The 25,162-nt window shown below is 47.2% G+C and overlaps 1 protein-coding gene across 3 annotated transcripts; it reads left to right on the top strand.

Moving 5' to 3' along the window:
- Window positions 1-4,394: 4,394 nt before the first annotated feature.
- On the top strand, window positions 4,395-20,769 carry VPS11 (VPS11 core subunit of CORVET and HOPS complexes). Of its 3 annotated transcripts, none has more exons than XM_083163023.1 (16): window positions 4,395-4,596; window positions 6,048-6,192; window positions 6,419-6,554; window positions 7,816-7,979; window positions 10,015-10,247; window positions 10,393-10,600; window positions 12,492-12,643; window positions 13,189-13,375; window positions 13,984-14,127; window positions 14,224-14,388; window positions 14,838-14,999; window positions 16,143-16,282; window positions 16,371-16,573; window positions 17,661-17,832; window positions 19,264-19,486; window positions 20,163-20,769. In XM_083163023.1, exons 1-16 carry the CDS (start codon window positions 4,451-4,453, stop codon window positions 20,325-20,327), a joined length of 2,745 nt encoding a protein of 914 aa, XP_083019149.1. In that variant the 5' UTR covers window positions 4,395-4,450; the 3' UTR covers window positions 20,328-20,769. The 3 variants fall into 3 exon arrangements, with proteins under 3 accessions (XP_083019149.1, XP_083019150.1, XP_083019151.1); XM_083163024.1 differs by lacking the exon at window positions 4,395-4,596 and adding an exon at window positions 4,608-4,634 and having other exon boundaries at window positions 6,085-6,192; XM_083163025.1 differs by lacking the exon at window positions 4,395-4,596 and adding an exon at window positions 4,848-4,871 and having other exon boundaries at window positions 6,085-6,192.
- Window positions 20,770-25,162: the final 4,393 nt, after the last annotated feature.

The raw sequence follows: 25,162 nt of genomic DNA, 5'->3' as shown, positions 1-25,162 counted from the left end.
AACGTCTGCTCTAGCAAAGTAAAATGTGCAGTGTAGGTAGCAGGGGATACTGGCATTCTGACTATCGGCCATCGGTGCTAAATACGTCCGCGCTTTGGCCTAGAGCCAAATGACATCACAGGGGTTTCTGATGTTCAGTCAAATGATCATATTTCACACTGATGGCGTTTCACCAGTATTCCAGAAGGGGTGGAAAGATTGTAGGTTCCAGTGAGCAGTGTCAGAACACACCCGAATCCCTGAGCGCAAAAAAAAGTGTGAACACACCCAAACACCTGAACGTGCCGATTGCAACAACTCCTAAATAACCAACTGTGCCCAGATATCCGAGCATCTGAAGTATGAGGGGTTCTTGAATAAAGGACTCTTTTCCAGGCCACGCCCCAACACGTTTCATCACTTGGACTTCATCAGAGGGCCCTCTGACGAAGTCCAAGTGATGAAACGAGATTGTGAGTGTAACCGCTCCAACTTTCCTGCATGTAGCAGAGACTGTATGCTGTAATCACCTGTGGTTGTGTGAACCGCTTCTTGCGGTACGTTTTATTTATCACAATGTGTTATCCCTACGGATTTTAATAGATACATTTTATATCAAATGATGCTTTGCACCATGGAGCGCTCCTTCATTTTTTTTTGTTTTCTCTGTCTGTCTGTCTCGTCCATCCGGATGACACAGCTCTACCATGGGATGTAGGAGGGTCCGCAGGAGCAAGGTTCCTATGCTGACTTCTTTTTTTAGAGCAGGCTCCTCTCTTCTGCATCCCAGAGTTCCTCAGTTTGTTTTAGGTGCCCACCAGAGTGGGTGCTGTGCTGACTGCAGCCATTTTGTGTAGAGTAGCTAGGTGTTTTTTTATTTTATTAATTCACTAGTTAGTGCAGGTTTTCCAGTGTGTTACTTCTACTAGAAGTTCACACACACTGAGAGAGCAGCAGAGGCTGACAGAAGCACGTCCTGTCAGTTCTCTGTGTGCAGAGACACTGCTGCGTCTTCTGCACCGCGCTTAACCTCCTTTTTACAGAGGTTTTTCTGGGCCCCGGGGGCGTCCTGAACCGGCTCTCTGCTTAGGGGGGATTGTGGGGGATGGTAGTAGAAACACTTGTGGGAACGGCTAAAGGAGCCAATAGGCTTCCTTCCCCGCTGAAGCAGAGACTTGTTGTCTTCCTACTCTCTGTGCTGGCGCCCTTTTCTCTCCAGGCTGCGGAGCTGAAGTAAGGGATTGGCATTACGGTGCAGTAAGCGGTTTCTCCTGGGCAGCGCTTCCCCCGCTGATCACTGGGGTTCGTTGGCAGCAAGCAGACAGATAAGTAACACTGATACAATATTCTGTTCAATTGCCTGACATTGTGCACCGTGTGTTTATATCATGATAGACAGGTGTAGTGCTGCCGGTTTGGGGGAGGGAGCGCCTGCCATGTTAGTTAACTGCAAATTTTGTGATGTTAAATTAACTGTTTAACAGATGGATCAGGGGGATTTGTGCCCCTCGTGTGTATGTGCCCAGTGGGGCTCAAGCCCAGAGGCCTGAGCAAGCTGAACCTGCGTGGCCAGCTGCGTTGGGGAGGTCTATGAATGCCTTGGTTAAGGCTCTAAATAGGCAGAGAGATCATCTGGTGAAATCTCCTGGCCCCATGTCCCCCTCTCAACCGTCTCTGGGCTCCATTACCCCATCTCAGGGGGACCCAGCTCTGTTGCAGGTCATGCAGGACACTGCAGAGTGTCCATAAAATGAATGCTTTCATGGAGCAACTGGTTAAAACCCCTGAGGTTACTTCTCATAGACACCCCTTATCCACACCTCCCTTGTTGAATATAGATTCTGATGAGGAGGGTGTGTGTGCGGAGGATGTTTTTTGGGACCAAAAGGAGGAAGTTGAATCTCCTGTCCCGGGGATTGAGTATTTGATCCTGGCAGTTAAGCAGGCTTTAGATCTGTCAGAGGAAGATAAAGTGCCTGCGCATTGTGGTTTTTAAGAAAGTACACAGAGATTCTGTGACGTTTCCCTCGGATGAGGGCATGACTTCTTTACGAGGAGAAGCATGGAAAACTCCTGACAAGAAGCTTCTTATGCGTAAAAGGTTTGAAAACATGTACCCAATGCCAGAGGAACATGTTAAATTATGGGAGAAAACCCCTTTAGTTTATGCATCTGTGTCCAGGTTGTCTAAAGCCACGGCCTTACCCGTTCAAGGTGGTGCGGCATTTAAAGACCCAGTAGACAAAGATTGAAGGATGCCTTAATGCAGTTTTTAAAGAGGTGGGCTTTACCCTGCGCCATATTGTTGCTGCGGCATGGGTATCCAAGGCTATGATTAAATGGGCTGAAGCCTTAAGAAATCATCTACAGCCTGATTCTGAGGCTTTCGCACTGGCTGAGAAGCTTAGGTGTGTGGCAGAGTAGGGATGTGAGGCACAAAGATGGCGTCAAAAGTGTCAGCCACATCTGTGTCAGCAAGGAGAGCTCTCTGGCTAAAAGCTTGGGAAGCAGACAGCGAATCAAAAAAGTCTCTTGAGGCACTGGCCTTTAAGGGTGAACTGCTTTTTGCATCAGAACTGGAGTCCATTATAAAGCAAGCTACAGGGGGGAAGAGCACTTTTCTTCCCACAATGTCAAAACACTCAGTGTCCAAGTTTGGGGCCTTTAATCCGTCCTTTCGTTCTTCCTTTCAAGGGGGAGCGTCTAACAGAGGACAGGCAGGTAGAGGAAAGTTTCCAGCCAGTAAGGGGATCCCGTTTAGGGGCCTTTGCCAAGAAGCACCCGTCCAAAAGCGAGGATAAGTCCTCCACATGACCGGGCGGAGACTCTCCATTCTGGAATCAGTGGGGGATGTCGTCTCCTGGAGTGGATCAACACCTTCACAGACCCTTGGGTTCTTTCCATAATTTCACAGGGTTACAGGATAACTCTCAGGGGGTCTCCCCTAAAGAGGGTTCTTTCAACACCCTTACCGCAGGAAGCTAGCCTGCGGACAGCTCTCTTGGGGGGGGGGGGGGGGGCAACGTCCCTTCTTGAGAAGGGGGTGGTGGTCCTGGTACCTCAGGAAGAACAAAAGAGAGGTTTTTATTAAATTATTTTTTTGGTCCCCAAACCAGACGGGTCCCTTAGACCCATTCTGAATTTTAAATCTTTAAATCTGCATCTTTGGGTGGACTTTCGTATGGAGTCTCTTCGTTCTGTGCTGTTAAGCATAGAGTCGGTGGAATTTCTAGCATCAGTGGACATCCAGGATGCTTATCTACATGTGCCTATCTTAAAGGAACATCAGTCCTTACTGAGATTCATGATAGGGGAGACTCCTCTCCAGTTTCAGGCTCTTGTTTTTGGCCTGGCCACAGCGCCAAGGGTATTCACAAAAGTGATAGCGGTCATGGCAATGGCCCTCAGACTACAAGGGATAGTAATCATCCCGTACCTGGACAAACTCCTGTTCAAGGCAGAGTCGGCTGAGAAATTTCAAGAACATCTGGACATTGGGACACGGTTCTTCCAGGAACATGGGTGGTTGTTGAACCTCCCAATGTCGCATTTAACACCCACACAGAGACTTCAGTTTCTGGGAGTGATTTTGGCCAGCACAGTACTATTTTTATGGCTTGTACCGGGTTTCTGGGTCTCCCACATTGATAGTATAGAAAAAGGGCATAGCCACGTCCCTTTCCGAATTTGTACCGATTTTTGCATTTTGGATGTTGGAGGGTAGGGCTATTGTGTCTCAGCTGCATACATCACCGCTCCAAATGGCAACCCAACATTGCACAGGGCTGGATTGGCCACAGGGCACATCGGGAGAGATTCTTGATGGGTTGACGTATACCCAAGCCTTTTTTAGCTGATATGTGCCCCCATACCACACACACCCCTGCATTAATTCTGTTATTCCATCTGCGCAGTAGGGATGGACATTGCATCGTGATGTTTCGCTACCAACGAGGTTTTTGTTTTGATCACATCAAAAGACTTGATGGCGGATGCCCAGCCATCATTTGATGGAGGGTTTACGATGTCTATCCCTACTCTGCAGTACAGTGATGCTGCTATGGCTACATGGCTTGTTATTCCTCTGGTGCTGCCCATGTCTGACCACTTTTAGTTCCCAATCTGTGTGTGTGGGGGAATGAGGTTATGGCTAAACAGCTGAATGCAAGCCATCACATGAAACAGATTTTACTCCTCTGGGGGGGTAACACATTTCACAATATGAAAGATTTGCATTTAGCTGCTGGAAAAAAAACGTTGTACTTCCAAATAATAGGCTAAGAAGCCCTTTATTATAATCAGCTCTTGTAACACAGCTCTTGCCCATAGCAAACATGGCCGGCAGGGCGTCCCAAGCAGTAGTACCGGAACAGGTAGGGGATTGGCCGGCAGGAAGCTGTTTTGACAGATTGTCCCGTCACGTGTTGTACTCCCGAAGTCATGTGATTCCCCTCTACGGGAAGAGTGGAAGATGGCAGCCTATCTGCAGTGGCGGCGCTTCGTTTTTTTCGAGAAAGAGTCCGTACGGCTACCCGGGGAGGGGGGGAAACCCCTGACCTTGCCGCCCGGCCTCACCGTCTGTGACTCGGGCCGGGGCAGCCTGCTCTTCGGGGATATCCTTCGCTGATGTCACAGTGGGTGACATGTGGGATTGTGTACGTGCATAGTCACTTTGATACGTGACTGATGCTTTGTGTTATTATGTCGGCACTGTATGTGTGTGTATGTGTGAATGCAGGTGTGTGTGTGTAGGTGTGTCTCTGTGGTAGTGGATTGGTGTACCCCATGCGATGTGTCGATGTGTCTGCTAGTAAATGCAGCCAACTGATGACTGTCATCAGCCCGTGTGGTTATTTTTTTGACCACACTAAAAGTTCCTAGTGATGGACAAGGTAAACAAGCCACAGTTGGCATATTACGTATCTGGTAAGAGTAAGGTACGCAGGCTGGACCACCACATTGCTCCTGGTATTTGTATCTGAAATTATAGTATTTTAATGTTGTTATTTGACTGCTGTTTCACATATTAACTGTTCTGCCTTGTAGCTGATATATCTCATGGCAGGCCATGTGCATGGTATCTAACTTTATAACCCCTGCACATCCATATATTATGCCACCTATATCTCTAGCTGGTTACTAGCATCGTTTGTCTTGATGTGGCCAGCCTACTCTGTCTCCCCTGCACTGGTATACAGTAATAGAGGTGGTGCATTCCGGTGGAAGCAGAGCCAATATTAATTCTTCCGATCAGCCTGCCTGTCCCCCTATGCTCTCACTCAGATGTTCACTGCTACGATCACACATATGAGTAGCAGAAGTGGAGTGACAACCACATGGACTCTGATACCTGCATTCTTCAGGTCAATCTGACCATATATCTACATGGAGGATATATGTTAATGTGTTTATCCTTATATGTAATCGTGGCATCACTGTCATATGGCCAAATGGCGATATTGGTATATGAATATGAGGTTAATCTAGGATGGCACATCACAGAGTGAATGGTACCAGCATGGGCGTAATAGAGGGTGCTAATACTATTGGACTGAGAGGCTTAGGGTGCCTGGACCTAGTTTGTAGCACCTTATGAATAAAATGTAATAATACCCTTAGCAATGCTCCTGGGGCCTTGAATCTATACTGGCCAGGGCACTCGTGGAGTTAGGTTCATATGTACTTGCCACTATTACCTCAGTGTCTTCCAGGTTCACCAATTTCCTCCTACAGCAGGCATGTCCAAACTATGGCCCTCCAGCTGTTGTGAAACTACACATCCCAGCATGCCTTGCAATCGTTTTGGCATTCCCTAATAGCAAAACCGTAGCAAGGCACGATGGGAGTTTCACAACATCTGGAGGGCCATAGTTTGGACATACCTGTCCTACAGGTTGATGTTAGGTTGTTAAGCGTAAGACTGTCAATAAAGCAGGATGATAATGATGCGCAGGATGATTAAAACATTCTTCGTGACCTTAAATGGATCATCAAAACCATAAATCTTTACACTGAAATTGTGCACCGATGTGACGTGTAAGTGACTTCTTTAACTGAGGCTCAGATATGACAGGACAAATCTGGTTCCTCCCTCGTTCCCTGCAGCTGAACTCCTTCCAGGCTTACAAACTACGTGTCACCCACCTTCATCAACTTAAACAGCACAATATCCTTGTTTCTGTAGGTGAGGATGAGGAAGGTGTGAATCCTGTGGTAAGTTTTTTTTTTTTTTTTTTTTTTTTTTTTGTTCTCTTGTAAGATGGTCTTGCTTAAATTATTGCGTTATATAATGTTAAATATATTTTTTAATACATCAAACGTGTGTGGAGTGGGTATTACCACTTAATCAAGTTATACCGCGTTGTCACCCAAGTCCTGGGATTTGGAATAATGTTGTAACTTTTATTACTTCTTTTTATTTTTTCCTTTTTTTTGTCAGGTGAAGGTTTGGAATTTGGAGAAGCGGGATGGGGGTACCCCACTATGCACTAGGATCTTTCCTGCCATTCCGGGTAATAAACCCACCGTAGTGTCCTGCATCACTGTTCATGAAAACCTCAACTTCATGGCTATCGGTAAGTGGTACACCAATCGCGCTATGTGGTGGAACCGCTTGAACTTTACTTATTAAAGCGCAGCTCTCCAGATAATGCAGAGTGAGGGGTACACTTACAGTGCAGGGTTATAGAATTGGAGAGGTTTCCCATGGCAACAGCCAGATCCTAAATATAATTTATCTAGCACCTTCTGGAAGATTATAGCTAGAATCTGGTTACTGCAGGCAACTTCTACACTTCTATAATATTTCCTTCAATCTGTCACAGCAACCTCTGGGTTCAAATCGGTGGATAGGGCTTCCTTATCTTTGTATAAGAGCACTGCATATTGCTGCCAGTCTACCCAAATACATGGCATAGTGTGTATATCAGTGACGATCCCCACGCCATCTGGCCTCTAGGTGCCAAACAAACGTGTGACCATCAAAGTGGTGCATCCTGTATTACCATCAGATGCGTGCAATGTCACAGAGTGGTGCGTCCGGTATTATCATCAGACGCGTGCCATGTCACAGAGTGGTGCGTCCGGTATTATCATCAGACGCGTGCCATGTCACAGAGTGGTGCGTCCGGTATTACCATCAGACGTGTGCCATGTCACAGAGTGGTGCGTCCGGTATTATCATCAGACGCGTGCCATGTCACAGAGTGGTGCGTCCGGTATTATCATCAGACGTGTGCCATGTCACAGAGTGGTGCGTCCGGTATTACCATCAGACGTGTGCCATGTCACAGAGTGGTGCGTCCGGTATTACCATCAGACGCGTGCCATGTCACAGAGTGGTGCGTCCGGTATTACCATCAGACGTGTGCCATGTCACAGAGTAGTACATCCTGTATTACCATCAGACGCGTGCCATGTCACCGAGTGGTGCGTCCTGTATTACCATCAGACGCGTGCCATGTCACAGAGTGGTGCGTCCGGTATTATCATCAGACGCGTGCCATGTCACAGAGTGGTACATCCTGTATTACCATCAGATGCGTGCCTTGTCACAGAGTGGTGCGTCCGGTATTACCATCAGACGCGTGCCATGTCACAGAGTGGTGCGTCCGGTATTACCATCAGATGCGTGCCATGTCACAGTGGTACATCCGGTATTACCATCAGACGCGTGCCGTCTCACAGGGCGGTACAGCATAGGCAATGATTCTATAGTATGTCTTGGCGCTTTGTCTTGCTATGTGTTTGATGGCGTGTTTCTGTCAGTGCTTTCCCTGGAATTACTGCCATCTTGTGTCTCCTTCTCTCTCACTTCCTTTATCCCTCCTGCTTTAGGATTTGCAGATGGAAGTGTTGTCCTTACAAAGGGCGATATAACACGTGACAGACATAGTAAGACCCAAATTCTTCAGGAGGGGAGTTACCCCGTTACCGGCATGGCCTTCAGGCAGACCGGCAAGACTACCCATCTCTTTGTGGTGACAACAGAGAGTGTGCGGGTGAGTGCTGCAGCTTACGCTGTTTCTAAAAGATGGTCGCTTTTCTTTTGAATGACGGTAACTTTGTAAATGAAATACTGGTACTACATAGCACTCACTGTATGCATCTGTGTTACCTCTCACCAGAAAACACCTGCACATGCTGTCCGCGGTGATTCTTCTATCTATGCGGAGTGTGTATATTGGTACAATGTAATGTGCTGTAACCAGACTCCCCATAGGGCAGCATTGCCAGGTCCCTTTCCTTTTCAACAATAGGATTTATGCTCCTCTTGAAGGTGTCTGACCACTGGTATCCGGACTGACTCATGATAGACAGTCATATGGTCGACAGGGTTTAAAGGTCAACACACAATACAAAATTTTCAGCCGACATGTGCCGACAGGCGGTATTTCATACCCTACCATCCACTAGGGCGTGGAGGGAGTATAAAATACATCAAGCACCGTGCCCGAGTGCAGCGAGCCATGCGAGGGGACGCGGTATACTTAAACAGTGTCCATGTCGACATAGACACCCTAAAAACATTAGAAACTCATGTCGACCTTTTGACCATGTCGACCATATGACTGTCTATGATTTATACCATAACCCGTAGCACTAGGGGTTCCCTGGAGCAATTCCGCATAGCATTGAGTCTGATTACCTGAGTTGGGTTAGACGAGCTACAGGACGATATGAAGTTGATTTGGTAGGAGATTTAACCAATCGGCTACGAACTGTCATTTATCTAGCACAGTTTTTGAAATGACAGAAAGCGGATTGGTTGCTCTGGGTTACTGCTCTGCTTTTTCAAACTCCAAGGCTTGAAACATCTCCCCTTGAATTCCTTAACTCAGATTAAATAAAGCTCGGTGTGGCATTGAGTATATCGGAGACTGGTATCTGTCACAGGCTATAGGTTATATTCCTGTAAACTTGTGTATATATAAAGAATAAAGGCCTCATTGTAAAGCAGGGGTGGGGAACCTTTTTTGTGCCAAGGGCCGTTTGTATGGGGAAGAAATCCTTCGGGGGCCATATGTAAAAATGTCTCTTACAAATTGTCCTGCTGCAGCCGTTCCATGCTCCTGCGGCTGCCGCTGACTAGGACTGACAGTGTCCAGTTGCTGTTGATTAAGAGGAATCTTGCGAGAACTACCGACCTCTCGCAAGAATTCCCCTTTACTTGACTCCCGGCAAAGCCACCTGGTGGGTGGAAGGGCCACACAGACGGCTACGGGGGCCACATACGGCCCCAGGGCCTGAGGTTCCCCACCCCTGTTGTAAAGTATAGCACCCACCACCTCCACCGGAGTCACAGCTCTTAACCGGAAAGACTTCCTGCAGCAGTTACTGAGGCCACGAGAAGAAATCTTCTCCGGCTTCGTTGACTAAGCCTCGTGGTGGTGGCAGCAGATGCTCTGCTACAGCTGTGGGCACCCTGGTAACGCAATGAGTTGTCAAGAGTCTGGAGAAAACATGGCACCAATCGGGGGGGACAGAGTGGTGGCAGATTACTGATCATAAGCAAAATATTCTGTAAAACCCCTTGACAAGGTATAAAAGTAATCCCCGTTCTCTCAGGGGAAGATCTATCAAGCCTTAGGAGAGAGATAAAGTACCAACCGCCACCCATCTGTCATTTTTAAAACACAGCCTGTTATACAGCTGTCAGAAGTTGATTGGTACTTTATCTCTCCCACAATATTAATGTTGATCACAGATATCCTTCCAATTGAAAACATTTCTGTATGCCCCCCCCCACACAACTTTGGTATATCGCTGTAAGCTCCGCCTTCCTTGAAATTGGTAGGTCTATGCTCACTGGGATGCATAATGACGCTTAGTAGCAGAGCATTTGCTTTCTGGTCACCCCAGCATGTGGAACGTGAGACTTGTCCAGACTTCAGTACCTGGAGACACCACAGTTACTGGTGGGGTTTATTAACTAATGACAAATCACTGGACGTTCTGTCCAGGTTCTATTAGTCTGTTCCGTAATCTCCTATATATTTTTTTTTAATTGGTGTCCTTTTTTGGTGTTCCATGCAGGCCTATGAGCTGACCCAGAAGGACTACCCGTACATAGAGTTGGATTCTCATGGCTGTGGTCTGCGCTGCTCTGCCTTGACAGACCCATCACAAGACATGCAATTCGTAGCGGCCGGTAACGAATGCGTGTACTTATACCAGCCAGATGAGAGAGGACCCTGCTTTGCTTTTGAAGGACAGAAGCTGATTGTGCACTGGTATCGGGGTTTCTTGATTATTGTATCAAGAGACAGGTACGGCAACAGATCGGAACCCCCCACCCTCATTCCACCAATATCTGTTCATTTAACATTTTCAGTTCCACCTGGATTTTTATTCTTAAACAATTGCAGATAAAATCCTTCCTTACCATTAAGCTCCGATTTCTTACACTCACAGATCGGACTTTGCTGGGCGAGGAGGAGATGGCCATGCAGCTGACAGACAGACATTGACCATATATGATCTGGGCAACAAGTTCATCGCTTACAGCTGTGTACTGACCGAGGTGGTGGATGTTCTGGCAGAGTGGGGATCTCTTTATGTTCTGACAAGGGATGGTCTCCTGCATGCCTTACATGAGAAGGACACACAGACCAAACTAGAGGTACAAGCACACAAAACTGAGTTGTAATTCACGTATTACCATAATGCATGCTATCTGGGAAGGAAGGATCATAGAGGTGCAGGTACGAATAAGCAAAGTGCTCCTCCCATACTTAACCAATCTCACACAGCCTCCGTCTCGTCAAGAAAACACCTCGCATCGCCATTCATGACATATGGTTCAAGGGAAATATCACACATAATTGAATCTGATCCTTAATGGAAATATTCAAAGCAAATTATGCCTGTTTTTTCTTTTTGAGATGATGTGAAGCCACAGCAGGACACTGAGCACTGCCAGAATTGCACAGACACCATAAATGCTGATATTTTGCCCATAAGCATCTATGTGGCTGCACCATCCCTGTCCATCTAGTGCAAGAGTGTGGTCAGAGGGATCTCTGCATCGCCCACAATTCAGTGCTCACACCCAGTATACACCATCGCCACGTTGCCAGCAGGTTATGTCCATACAGCTGCAAATGTGTCCACAGAACAGACCTATGTGCAGCTCTGCAGTAGCTTCTAGGTCTCTGCCGGATATAGGGGCTAGAACATAGGTCTCTGCCAGATATAGGGGCTAGAACATAGGTCTCTGCCAGATATAGGGGCTAGAACATAGGTCTCTGCCAGATATAGGGGCTAGAACATAGGTCTCTGCCGGATATAGGGGCTAGAACATAGGTCTCTGCCAGATATAGGGGCTAGAACATAGGTCTCTGCCGGATATAGGGGCTAGAACATAGGTCTCTGCCAGATATAGGGGCTAGAACATAAGTCTCTGACAGATATAGGGGCTAGAACATAGGTCTCTGACAGATATAGGGGCTAGAACATAGGTCTCTGATAGATATAGGGGCTAGAACATAGGTCTCTGCCAGATATAGGGGCTAGAACATAGGTCTCTGACAGATATAGGGGCTAGAACATAGGACTCTGCCAGATATAGAGGCTAGAACATAGATCTCTGCCAGATATAGGGGCTAGAACATAGGTCTCTGACAGATATAGGGGCTAGAACATAGGACTCTGCCAGATATAGGGGCTAGAACATAGGTCTCTGCCAGATGTAGGGGCTAGAACATAGGTCTCTGCCAGATGTAGGGGCTAGAACATAGGTCTCTGCCAGATGTAGGGGCTAGAACATAGGTCTCTGCCAGATGTAGGGGCTAGAACATAGGTCTCTGCCAGATGTAGGGGCTAGAACATAGGTCTCTGCCAGATATAGGGGCTAGAACATAGGACTCTGCCAGATATAGGGGCTAGAACATAGGACTCTGCCAGATATAGGGGCTAGAACATAGGTCTCTGCCAGATATAGGGGCTAGAACATAGGTCTCTGCCAGATATAGGGGCTAGAACATAGGTCTCTGCCAGATATAGGGGCTAGAACATAGGTCTAGTCCTGGCCCTCTCCAGCTTCAATTCAGATCTTCTCTTATTTATTTATTTCCCCTGTTAGAGAGAATCTCTCCTTATTCAACTGGCCCTTGCATTGCCGTGTGTGTGTGATAAATTATATTTTGTGATCACAAACGCAAAAATACATAGGCTGGGGTGTATATATACTAGATCCTATGTGTTTAGCCGTAAACGTGTAACTGACTTCTCCTTATTGAATATGTATGCGCTTATCCATTCCAGTGTGGGCCATTCTTACCTTATTGCATATAGCATTGTTACCAGAAGGTAATGGTCCCTGATGACGGTCGTATTGTGTCCATGCTGTGAACTGAGGGCACCTAGGGTGGAGATTCAGCTATGGGCAATTGTATAGCTTTTATAAAATATGCAGAAAATACCTTTACTAGAGAATAGCTTGGAATGGAGACAAAGATTCTGTAGATTAATTGTGTTCTTCTGCGGTACCTATATATTGTGTGTCCCTACAGATGCTCTTTAAGAAGAATCTTTATGTTATGGCCATTTCTCTGGCCAAGGGTCAGCATTTGGACAGCGATGGCTTATCCGAGATCTTCCGCCAATACGGAGACCACTTATACTGCAAAGGGGATCATGACGGGGCTATCCAGCAGTATATCCGGTATGTCAGATTCGTGGTACTAGATCCACGTGTTGCCTACTGCAGCATGGTTGGTATTTGGAAATAAATGAATTAGCACTGTTTACGTGGTAGGCAGCGGGTGCTTTTGTGGACTCAGGCGTGTACAATAATGTCAGATTTATTGTCACTGAGATGCAAGGCAGTGGTTCCAAAGCGTGGTCGTCAAGGCACCCTGACAACGTGCTTAGGCACAGGTGACTTAATTAGTACCTCAGTCACTTTGTCATCTGTGCACAAGCAGGGATTTACCTAAAACCTGGTCTGTTGGGGTGCCTGAAGGACTGTGTTTGGGAGCCAGTGGTGTAAGGCGTTCCTGTGCTCACAACTACAGTATATGTATTGTGGTAAAGTAAGGGACTTCACATGTTGGAGGAGTTTCTCCTCTTAACCATGGTGACTGTATTCTGGTGGATTAAATAGAACACCTGTGCTAGACAGTTAGGGGTAATCTCTCCGAAACCACGCTAACTGTATACACTAGAATGCTCCCTATTACTCACTACAGCCAATTTTTTGTCCAACAGGACAATTGGCAAGTTAGAGCCTTCCTATGTCATCCGGAAATTTCTAGATGCCCAGAGGATACACAATTTGACTGCATACCTCCAAGCCCTGCATCTGCAGTCACTGGCCAACGCAGACCACACCACTCTCCTGCTGAACTGCTACACTAAGCTGAAGGACAGCGCCCGCTTGGAGGAATTCATCAAGGTGAGCAAGCTTGGCTTATCACTTATCACATGTCTATAGCGCTTCACTCCATCTTGTGGTGTATTACATGAAGTGCATCTTGCTTGTTTTATTGTGGTACCTCACAGTGAGGTCACAGGTTCACTAATACATACCTCCCAAGTGTCACGATTTCAGCGGGACAGTCCCGATTTTCAGGTCCTGTCCCACCCGCGGCCGGCATTGTCCCGCTGCAGGGGGTGGCAGTTGGGAGCCCCCCCAAGCTGATTGAATAGACGCTGTGCGCATGCGCACAGCGTCTATTCGCGTCCGAAAATGGGGTTGCAGCTAATTTGCATAAGTCGCACCATCATTTGCATAGGCCCCGCCCCCTTTCCGAGGCGCGCACGCGGCTTCGCCGCACGAGTGACCCTATTCCAGCAGCCAAGAAGTTGGGTGGTATGCTAATACTGTAAGATGTGAGGACACCTGTCCTTGGCTCACCCCAACGGTCAGATGAATCCTGCTAGGGTGCATCTATTAATCTCGCATTGTTACTGGAAAGGTAAAACATGGCTGGCTTGTTTCCTTTTGTAGATTTGCACACACAAAAAAGTATTTGAATTTTTGTTGTATCTCTGCGTCACCAGGCCAGTGAAGATGAGGTACATTTTGATGTGGAAATAGCCATCAAGGTTCTTCGACAGGCTGGATACCATTCCCACGCCCTCTACTTGGCAGAAAAACATGCCCATCATGAATGGTACTTGAAGGTTCAGCTGGAAGACATTAAGGTGACCTCATTGTCCATCGTCATTGTCTTGCCTTGGTCTCAGCAGCAAGGCTTTATAGTGCATCAAATTGACCAGACTCTCTGTCCTCTATTCCAGAACTTTCAGGAAGCTCTAAGATACATTGGTCGCCTTCCGTTCCCTCAAGCTGAGAGTAATATGAAGTGTTATGGGAAAATACTCATGTCTCATGTGCCCAATGAAACGACTCAGCTGTTGAATGATCTGTGTACCAGCTTACCTCAGCATGGAGAAGGGAAGCGGGTGAGATTCTCCATATAATAGAGGAACCTGTGTCATGCGTAACATAGTGTGACCGGTGTTGAGGTCCATACACACTGGGCGATTTATGCCTAGTGTGTATGGACAGCGATTATCGCTGGGGGGAAAAGCTGCTCAGTGCGTACACACTGAGCTGCTTTTCCCCCTGCCCTGCGCAGTCGGCATTGTAGAGCTTTGCAATTCCGTCCTCAAAGCCGCTGATCTGCTGGAAATACCAGCAGATCAGCGGCTTTCCCGGCGATGATGCGGGGGCGCGCAGCAGCGTTCATCGCCGGGCATACACACTGGGTGGCTTTGAGCTGAATGCCGCTCAAACTTGCTGTTTTGAGCGGCTTTCAGTTCAAAGTCGCCCAGTGTGTGTGGGCCTTGAGTTTGTTACCATTTAACATGTGGGCTTCCCAAAGTCACCTGCTTCTACCCTTCTCATGTAGGCAAATCCTGAGGAGTTCATCCCCATTTTTGCTAACAATCCCTGCGAGCTGAAGACCTTCCTAGAACATATGACACGTGTGCAGAGCGACTCCCCGCAGGGCGTGTATGACACCTTGCTGGAATTACGGCTACAGAACTGGGCACATGAGAAGGACCCGCAAGTAAGTTCTCTGCATTTATCGCATCTGTCCTGCCTTATTTATAGTATTGTGCTGATGGCTGTAAAGGGCACACCTGTGTAACACTGTGTGTGCGTGTGTATACTTTTCTGGATCTGCCTTGTGCCTTTATATGAACTATGCTACATAATCCATGGCTGACTGTATTCCTACAGGTGCGTCTTAATGGATTTATTTTCCGTCTCCCTACATCAGATACAATGAGATTAATTACCCCCTGCTCTTGTGTCAGGGCAGGAACGATGACACATTTGTAGGGTATTTCCTGATCCCTCTTTCCTGTCAAACGTCAGTTTAGACAAAGGAGGGTTATTCAATCCCCACTGCTATTTCCAAAAGGGGAAATAGCGGCTGGCGCCTTTTCAATGCTGTCTTTTCTGATACCATTAAAGAGGCAGCTCGACAGAACGCACCCGACTTTAAATCCAGTCGGGTCCATTTTGCCCGAAACGGCCATGGATTGTTCAGTTCACGGCCGCATCTTGACAATCCACACCCATTTTTGCCGACACGCCTCCTTTTCACCACTCAACAGGCGGAACATTAAATTCCGCCTGCCGATAAACTGGCGAGCGGACTGAAAACGGGGCAGGATTCCAACTGCCGGAACCCGGGATTGAATACCCCACCATAGTCTGGGGATTTACTTGCAGCTGGGGAACCGCCTGGAGGAGTTGATGTGGATGGAAAGGTCTACACTGCCAAGGCAGACAATTGGTTAACTCTGACAAAATGTCAACATTGGCGAAAGATCAGGAGTAAAAGGTAGACAAATTCTTTATGATTTTTTGACACACAACCCCCCCCCCCCCCCCCCTTAGTTAGTGTGGGGCGTACCCTTATATGGCTCATGATCTTCGGGCATGGTGATTCATTCTGCTACTCTTGGTAGGTTAACTGGCTCCCAACAAATTAACCCTAGAATGTCTGTGTGTATGTACATGTAATAGGGAATATAGATTGTAAGCTCCACTGGGGCAGGAACTGATGTGAATGCTCATATATTCTCTTTAAAGCACTGCGGAATATGTGTGCACTATATAAATAACTGAGGCTTACTGGTTGGTAGCTTAGACGCTAGATTTACATTTCCAAAGCTTTAAAAGGTTCTTTCACTTTTAACAGGCGAAGCAGCAGCTCCAGATTGACGCCATGACGCTTTTGAAGAGCGGTCGTTTCAAGAACGTGTTTGACAAAGCGTTAGTCCTATGCCAGATGCACAACTTTCAGAAAGGCGTGCTGTATCTGTATGAGCAAGGCAAACTGTGAGTGTATGCTGAGAGGACTGCATGGACAGCATTCCTGATTGTATTTGCACTTGTATGGAGTCTTTGACTGTCCCTTTTCTGTTAGTTTCCAGCAGATCATGCATTACCACATGCAGAATGATCAGTACCAGGAGGTGATTGAGGCCTGCAAGCAATATGGGGAGCAGGAGAGCTGCCTGTGGGAGCAGGCACTTAGTTATTTTGCCCGCAAGGAGGAAGACTGCAAAGAACACATCGCAACAGTATTGAGGCATATTGAGAGCAAAAACCTCATGCCTCCGCTTTTAGGTGCGTCCCTCAAACTTATTCTTGCAGTACTTTCTACTCATGGGTATGTGTGCAATCTCATTTAATACTGGGATGGTGAGAAGAAGCCTCCATGCTTGAGGCTAGTTTCAAGGAAATAATTCTAAACCTAACCTGAGTCATTTTCTCTTTCGTTCATTTCGGGGGACGTATGACCTTGCTGTGTAGAGGACATTGTTGAGTAGTAGGCATTACTTGTAAAACACCTGAATCCCAGTGTGTAGCTTGTTTGACTGAGGGCCACATGTCTTAGAGGACTTGTGCAAGATTGTGGATCAGGCCTGAGTCCCGACATTAGAGGACTCCATCACAGATGTGACCAGATGTTCTGAGCGTCATATGGTGATAAGTGAACACATAGCTCCTTCTCCTTATAAGTCCAGTAGTGGCTTCATCCTCTCAAGAACTCCTGAACCTCTGGCAGAGACTCTTTGGGTCTGTTCTTAGGAAACGATTTCATCAGGTGTCTTCTGCACTGGACCTCACCTTCTCAAGCACAAGGGATCTGCAGGGGTACACTTTAAGTGGAGCTCCAATTTAGAATCTTCTTCCTTTTGAGGAGAATTACACAGATTGTGAGAAGTTCACAGGGTGGGATGATGAGTCCTCCCAGCAGACGGGGTTGAGGTGTTATGGTGCTTATACATGAGGCTATTTCTAAGCACTCTGACTAGATCAATTAGAAATTAAGTACAGATCGCTCTTTATGTAAACCGCCACGATGGTGATGCGCAGTCCTATCGCCTGACTAGATTTACACTGCATGCAGTATAAATCTAGTTAGATCGCAAGCGTCTGTCCTTCCTAACGATCGAATGAAAGCTGTGTCTTACTTAGGCCATATTATGCTAAAATCTAATCTTGTCTAAATCTCCACCTTCCGTTACGCCATTTTTCTTACCATTCTGCCCCAAGATTACAAAATGGCCTTTACCGTGTTCCAATGAGGTAATCAGTCTTGCCATGACTTATCCCTGACTCCCACATGGCAATCCTCAATATGCCCATCATCCAATTACCCAGGCAGCTGGGTCAGACAAAGTATGTGATGGACTTTATCATGTTCCAGTGGTGCAGACCTTGGCTCATAACTCCACAGCCACACTGTCTGTGATCCGAGACTACCTGATCAACAAAATGCAGAAGCTGAGCCAGCAGACGGAGGAAGATGAGAGGACGGTGAATCGGTACAGAGAGGATACAGCACGCATCCGGCGGGAAATCCATGAGCTGCGCAACAGGTGAGAGAATCTTATTAGTGTGTTACTTTATCGCCTGGTCCTGCCACATCTGCTTAGGAGTCCTCACCCCACCACTGCCGTTCCTGCATATTCCCCACATTTCCTAGTCTACACTCTGTAATTGCTGGTTGCCTTCTATGTACCCAGCTTTAGTGATGTACTTACCTGCTCATGCTGCCTTTAACCCTTTGTCCTTACGGTTTCAAGTGCTCCTCCCTCATTGCCTGACACTGTGGATATGAACCGGGCCATATAAATAAGCCATAATAATTTGACATATAAATGCACAGCATGTTGGAAGATTTGTAGGTATATTCAGTCAGCCGCACTGAAGCTCCACATGGCCAGAAGGTCAACACAAGCATTAGGTCAACAATGGGAAGGTCGGCGGTCAAAAGATCATCTTGAGTTTTTTACACTTTTTTTTTTCTTGTACCGACAGGCGGTATTTCATGCCCTACCATCCACTATGGAGTGTTGGGGAAATAAAATAGTGTGCCGAAAGCATTGCGAGCGAAGCAAGCCATGCGCGGGGACGCGGCCCACTTTGATGGTGTCTATGTCGATGGCGAAGAAAACGTGAAAAACTCATGTTGACCTAATGCTTGTTTTGACCTTCCGACCCTGTTGACATTTCCATTACATGTGTCAACAGTACATGTCGACCAAAGTACCCATACGCAGGAGTCCTGTATCATGGAGAATTAGACACCATGCTTATACATGTTTCATATAATTATATTTCTAAAATCTATTAATGCCAGACCAAGGGGTAGATGTATGAAGCAGGGATAAGGGAGGAGAAGTGATAAAGTGCCTGGTACTTTATCACCGGCCAATCAGCTCCTAACTGTTCCTTTTTAAACCCAGACTGTAACTTAGGATCAGGAGCTGATTGGCCGGTGATAGTACAAGGCACTTTATCACTTCTCCCTTATAACTGCTTCATACATCTACCCCTGAATGACTAATGTATATACCTTATTCCGGAGTGGCATTATACCCTGGGCACAAGGAACATTGGGGCAGATTTATTAAGCTCAATGAAGTGATAAAGTGTCTGGTTTTTATCACCGGCCAATCAGCTCCTAACTATGAAGTTATAGGCTTGGTTTGAAAAATGACAGGTAGGAGCTGATTGGCCGGTGATAAAAACCCAGACACTTTATCACTTCACCGAGCTTAATAAATCTACCCCATTATCAGAGCATACATAGGACTCATATTAATTACTAGCTGAATGCCTTTGCCACAGGTGCTCTGACAATGTGGACTAGTAGTAGGCAGTGGTAGTAATGTGTAGGACTGATTCACATAGCAGATGATATCCCTAAACCTGACAAATTGTATAACTGTATACAGGTTGGTGCGGCCTTTTTAAATCATGTGAAAAGGGAAACAATACATTTTTATTTTATTTTTTGCTTTAAGCCCAAAGATCTTCCAGAAGACGAAATGCAGTATCTGCAGCAGCGGCCTGGAGCTGCCCTCGGTGCACTTCCTGTGCGGCCACTCCTTCCACCAGCACTGCTTTGAGAGCTACTCAGAAAGTGACTCTGACTGCCCCACCTGCCTGCCCGAGAACCGCCAGGTCCTTGATATGATCAGGGCACAGGAGGAGAAGAAGGATCTATATGACCAGTTCCAGCACCAGGTCAGTATAACTCCATCCAGATTTTTTGGTCCATAGTTAACCATTACACATACCTGTACTTGTGTACTCACTCGGATCCACTAAAAGAAAATCAGATGATCCTCCTGGCCCCTTTCTCGGAATGGTAGGCAAGTCTCCCGATATCCTAGAACCCCTGGGCCTGGCCAATCACTTTATGAGTAAAGTGGGCGGTCTAGGTGGCTGATGCTGTGATTCTCGTTGAATCGAGTCATCCTAGCCACACCCCTGTCGCTAAAATGACAGTAGTCCCGGGAGGTGTGGCTATTATGGTGTTTAGACCACCACATCCCTGTACCGCCCCCTGTGCCTCCATGCTTGCATCAGCATTGTGCTCTGGAAAATGTGAGCGTTGGTGAACTCTCCCTGTGCACCTGCTGGGAGGTCTGGAAACTGTGATAGTTATTTGCAGCTATCCATGACACAGGGATTTTTTATTTATTTGATTAAATTAAACTCCTAAGGGGTGAAAAGGGGTAAAATGTTATGCCCGGCAAACTTGGGTACATCAATCAGTGGGTTTTATTTCTGTATAATGGTTGTGGGTTTTTCAATAGCGTAGACCCCAGTCACTAGACCAAGAACTGTGGTTGAAGGTTGCACCATTGTTCTGTTGTTGCACTACACATCACATTTTTTTTCTTCTCCTTTTACCTAGTTGAAGTGCTCCAATGATGGTTTCAGCGTGGTCGCAGACTACTTTGGCCGGGGTGTTTTTAACAAGCTGACGCTGATAACGGATGCCCCCACAGGAAGACCAGGGGCAGTGAAGGATGCTGGACTACAGCGAGAGCTCCTGATCAACACTAGGAGAAATGTGTAATACAGACCCTGCTTCCAAGGAAGCCGATAATCAGATCATTATGGATATTAGAATCTGATGCATGTGGACTATTTGCCATGATTCTTATTCCAATTCCTGATGCAAACATTTGGGATACAAGACTCTGCGGTTACTGATAATCCACCTGATCTGCAGTTCTCGATCAGAGGAGAGCGATTTCCCTTTAGTGTATGTGAGAATCGGGTCATTGCTCGGTTGGTGTAAGGTGTATATACAGCAGTGTTAGACAGGGAAGGCACAGGTATATTGCACAGCTTCTCTCTGCTCAGCAAAAGATCTACATCTGGTCTTTGTGTGGTGATTACTATTACACTGATCCATATGTTTAGTCCAGTCTTTGTTGTGAACTGCTGACTGTTTCTTACCTATGCATACAGTTCTGTAATGCTATTAAACATTAACTGATCAACAGATATAATCATATTAATACTTTACGTATAGTCTGTTAATGAAGTTATACTGCTCCCACCATGCAAGGTTCCTGTGCAGTATAAGAACCATAGGGGTGCCACTCGCAGGCAGTGCCCTGCAAATGACCCAGGCATGGCATATAGGGAATTGGAATCAGCTGGATGTAATCTATCACGCCAAATGGTTTTGCTTTTCCCAAACATTATGGGATTTATTTACGAAGATAATCGTTCCATTGAAGATGGGATGTTGCCCATAGCAACCAATCCAAATTTCCTAATTTAGCACCTTCTAGAAGATAATAGAATCTAAGTGGTTGCCCATAGCAACATCCCATTTTCAATAGAGCTCTCATCTTAGTAAATCTCCCCTATCGGGATTTATCAAAGCTTGGCGATAAAGATACAGCACCAACAAATCCACTTCTGCCCATTAATAGCAGTTAGTCCACGGTCTCTCTCCAAGGTTTGCTAACTCCCCCCATGTTTTCATTTAAAGGGGTTTTCCAACAAACCGTAATGATACTGTACATAACCAGACACGTTCTAATGTAGAATAAAGACTCTAAAGCTGCCCATACACGGCCCGATGCCGGGCTGTGCGTTCCTTGCTTTGAGGTGCGTGCTCCCGCGGCACCTCATCACACAGTACAAAAAGTGCTTGCACATACTTTTTGTACTTCGTTCTCATCACATTGCATCCACAACAGCATGTGATGTGATCTGTGCTATTTAAGCCCACAACGCACGCCCGTATCGGGCCGTGTATGGGCTGCCAGTTTTGTATATGCAGGCCTAGAGGGAGGACACAGGCTATGAAGTTGCCTCAATTTCATATATACAAAGAGAAACTAAAAAGAAGTTACTGCAACAAATAGAATGGAGGGGACTTATAGGGTGGTATTTACCTCCTTGAAAAGTCCAAATGTCTGTATCTTACACCATTCTCGTCTATTTCTACATGTATCGAACATAATAGGTATCTCCTCTCTTGGGTGGTGATAAAAAGGACCCAAATAAAAACTGGTGCTTTTAGTATATATTAGTTTAGAGGCCAGATTCTGTAAGCTTCAAACGTGATAAAATGGAGAGTGATAAACAGCCAGCCAATCAGCTCCTGTCTGACATTTTTCAAACACAGTCTGTGACATGGCAGGTAGGAGCTGATTGGCTGGCTGTTTATCACTTTCCATTTTATCACTTTTGAAGCTTAGAGAATCTGGCCCTAGGCCTGTCCTACATTTAGCATATATCACTTATCAGCACATCTGGGTACAGGAATCTTCCTCAGGATTCCTGGGTGAACAAGCGGGAACCTCAGTGACCCCATTGTAGTTTCTTCTGCGGCAGACGTCAGGGGCCACAGGGATTACAGTGGGTAGATAGCGGGTGAGCTAGTCCATTCCAGCACCTAAAAGGTTAAACTTCTGAGGCTGCTCCCAGGTCAGCCAGGCTCCTCCCCTCCTCTACCAGCTTCCAGGCCCAGCTAGTTTCAGTTTTAGATCTGCTGGCAGACTTACAGAGAGGGGCTGCCTTATGCAGCCTTACTTCCTAATTTAAAATACTTTATTTCTTTTTTTTATCTTCTTTTACACTGAAGACCAGGCAGCCGCACACCACCCATGATGCAAGACCAGAGGGGGTGTATCCGGCTGGCACTGGGGGACAGACAGCCAATCGGGTACCAGGACACCGATACAGGTAACACTCTCTTCTCCACTGGAAGCGCATGCGCTGGATGGCTGTAACAGCCCAGCGTGGGAGACTGCCGGGCTGTGCTAGCAATCGGCCGGACTGATTTGCCCTGCTGGACCACCAGGGAACGGTGTGTGTAGGCCGCGGTGCCGGTAAATGGAGCTGCCCGGCACATGCTAGATCCCTGCCATTTTACCAGCACCACATGAGGTCAAACTCTCTGGACGGCTGTTTGCTAGTAGGAAGAGTAGGCTCCCCTCACGCAACCCCTTCCCGGGGACAGGAGGAAGGAAATACCCATGTGATTCTCCTCCCCTGATCCCTTCCTTCCTGCCTGCCTGCTGCTTAGTGATAGAGGGACACGGAGAATACTCAGCCATTCCGGGGTCCACTTGGGCAAGTCTCCCTGTACCTTTCCTACTGGAGCACAGGTTACAGCAATTTATTCCCTAAACCTACTGATTTAGAGGAGGTCCTTGGTGAGCCTGGAAGATGCCGTATCTTCCCACTCCCACAGGAGGATAGGGTCTTCTGAGGGACAGTGCCTCAGGTAGATGCACATGTCGCCAACATGTGCTCAGCAAACCGCATCCCTAACTGATTCCGCTGACCGGTAGTTGGAGAATTTTCTTAAGCTCCTCTATACAACTTCCAGGGCGGTGGCGAGGCCTACCCCGGCATCTGCCTGGATGGCTAAGGCCATGGGTGAGTAGACTACCTACCTTGCAATTATGGTTGCGAAGGGGGGGATTGTGCAGAGGACATGTTGTCCACTATTGACATCATGCATCAGGCTGCACTATTTAGGGGACGCTGCATTCGATGCAGACACCCTTACCTCCCACACGTCTGCCTTGGCTGAGGGGACAATCTCTGTGGCTCCGCTCATAAAATAGATTCGGAGAAATCCTGGAGGCTTTCCCCTCTGGGTTCCCTCTTACTTGGATCACAATTGGAGAAAAATCATGACGAAGGTCAGGACAGTAAAGAGTCACGAGGTTTTCTGGGCAATTAACCAGGGTGGTGGCAGTCCTGGAACACCATGGCTGGATCGGCAATTGGCCCGTCTTCAGAGCTACCCACCCAATCCATGGTTCATCTAGGGGCCCTGTTGGACATGGTCCTTCAGTGGCTCCATTTGCCAGAGATACGCCGCAGGCCTCTGCAGTCCCGTGTTCAGCGTCTCCTCTGCCTCAGGGGAGAGTCTCAATCCAGGCCTGCATGAGAGTCCTGGGCTCCATGGAGTTGAACTTCGACATGGCAGAGTATGTGCAATTCCACTCGTCCAACAAATGGTCGGGGTCGTACTCCTATCTAGGAACACACCGGATTGTCATGTCAAGATAGTTTTGAATCCACCAGTGGACTCTGACTCTCCTCGACACAGACACCAGTCTCCATGGTTGGGAAGTGGTCACCTGTCCGACATCTTTTCAGGGGCTATGGAATTCATGGGAATCCCTGCTGTCTTTCAATGTCCTCAAACTGACTGCAGTCCTGCTGGCTCTCCGCCAGGCGGATCCTTGGCTTCAGGGTCACCCGGTGCAGGTCCAGTCGGACAACACAACAATGGCTTATATTGACCACCAGGGTGGCACGCTGAGTCGAGCGGCGTGGCAGAGGCCTCACACATCTTCCGATGGCATAGGACAATCTTTCTTCCGAGGTCCTTACTTGGGAGGTGACTTTCTCGGCCGTCAGACTCTGGATGCCGGCGAATGGACCCTCCCTCTGGAGGTGTTCCAGATGTTGGTTGACCATTGGGACAGACCCGGGGTACACTTGATGATCTCACACCACAGCCACCAGATCACCATGTACGGGTCCAGGTCTCGAGACCCAGGGGCTTCCATGGTCAGCCCCGCGGCCGTTTGTTCTGAGGTATGCCTTTCCTCCCATCTCTCTTCTCAAAGTTTTTCATTATTTATTTATTTATTTCAGTTTCTTATATAGCGCATACATATTCTGCAGCACTTTACAGAGAATATTTGAACATTCACATCAGTCCCTACCGCAGTGTAGCTTACAATCTGTTACCTACCACATGTACACACACAGACATTCTAGGGTTAATTCTGTTGGGAGCCAATTAGCCTACCAGTATATTTTTGGAATGTGGAAGGAAACCAGAGCACCTGGAGGAAACCCACGCAAGTACGGGGAGAATATACAAACTCCACACAGTTAGAGCCATGGTGGGAATCAAACCCATGACCTCAGTGCTGTGAAGCAGTAATGCTAACCATTACACCATCTGTACTGCCATGCATTAAAGGCAGGGGGGGGGGGGGGCACTTGTACCCTGGTGGCCCTGCATGGGCTCAGGAGGATCTGGTTCTCTGATCTGCAGGTTCTGTCAGTGGCTCCTCCGATATGTCTGCCTTTATGGCCAGATCCACTCACGGGGCTGTTGACACCTTCTTGGTAAAAAACAAAGACTTTAACGGTCATATCCACTATGCTCAGGGCCCGTCAGCCTTCTTTGGCTGATGCTTTTTGCCGCATCTGGTAGGTTTAAGCCCAGGACTTACCGTTTGTCTAGAATTTTGTCCTTTTGGTGAAAGCATTTAGAGGCCGGCCTCCGCCTGTCTACTTTAACAGTGCAGGTCTCGGCTCTCTCCATTCTTTGTTGCAAGATCTCTGCTCCTTCTGGCAGGGGGTCCTGCGAATCCAACCTCCGCTTGTTTCTCTGGTTCTTTAGGCCCTTCA

This window comes from Crinia signifera, chromosome 19, assembly GCF_055691185.1.
Source record: "Crinia signifera chromosome 19, ASM5569118v1, whole genome shotgun sequence".
Lineage (NCBI taxonomy): Eukaryota > Metazoa > Chordata > Amphibia > Anura > Myobatrachidae > Crinia > Crinia signifera.
The sequence above is the reverse complement of the archived record's forward strand: the minus strand, read 5'-3'. Positions and strand labels throughout refer to the sequence as shown.

Excerpts from the sequence above, each read along its gene's own strand:
- VPS11 (XM_083163023.1), top strand. The coding sequence starts at position 4,451 with ATGGCAGCCTATCTGCAGTGGCGGCGCTTCGTTTTTTTCGAGAAAGAG. Across the intron at positions 7,980-10,014 it reads TGACAACAGAGAGTGTGCGG|GCCTATGAGCTGACCCAGAA; the intron begins GTGAGTGCTGCA and ends TGTTCCATGCAG. Across the intron at positions 17,833-19,263 it reads ATCCATGAGCTGCGCAACAG|CCCAAAGATCTTCCAGAAGA; the intron begins GTGAGAGAATCT and ends TTTTGCTTTAAG.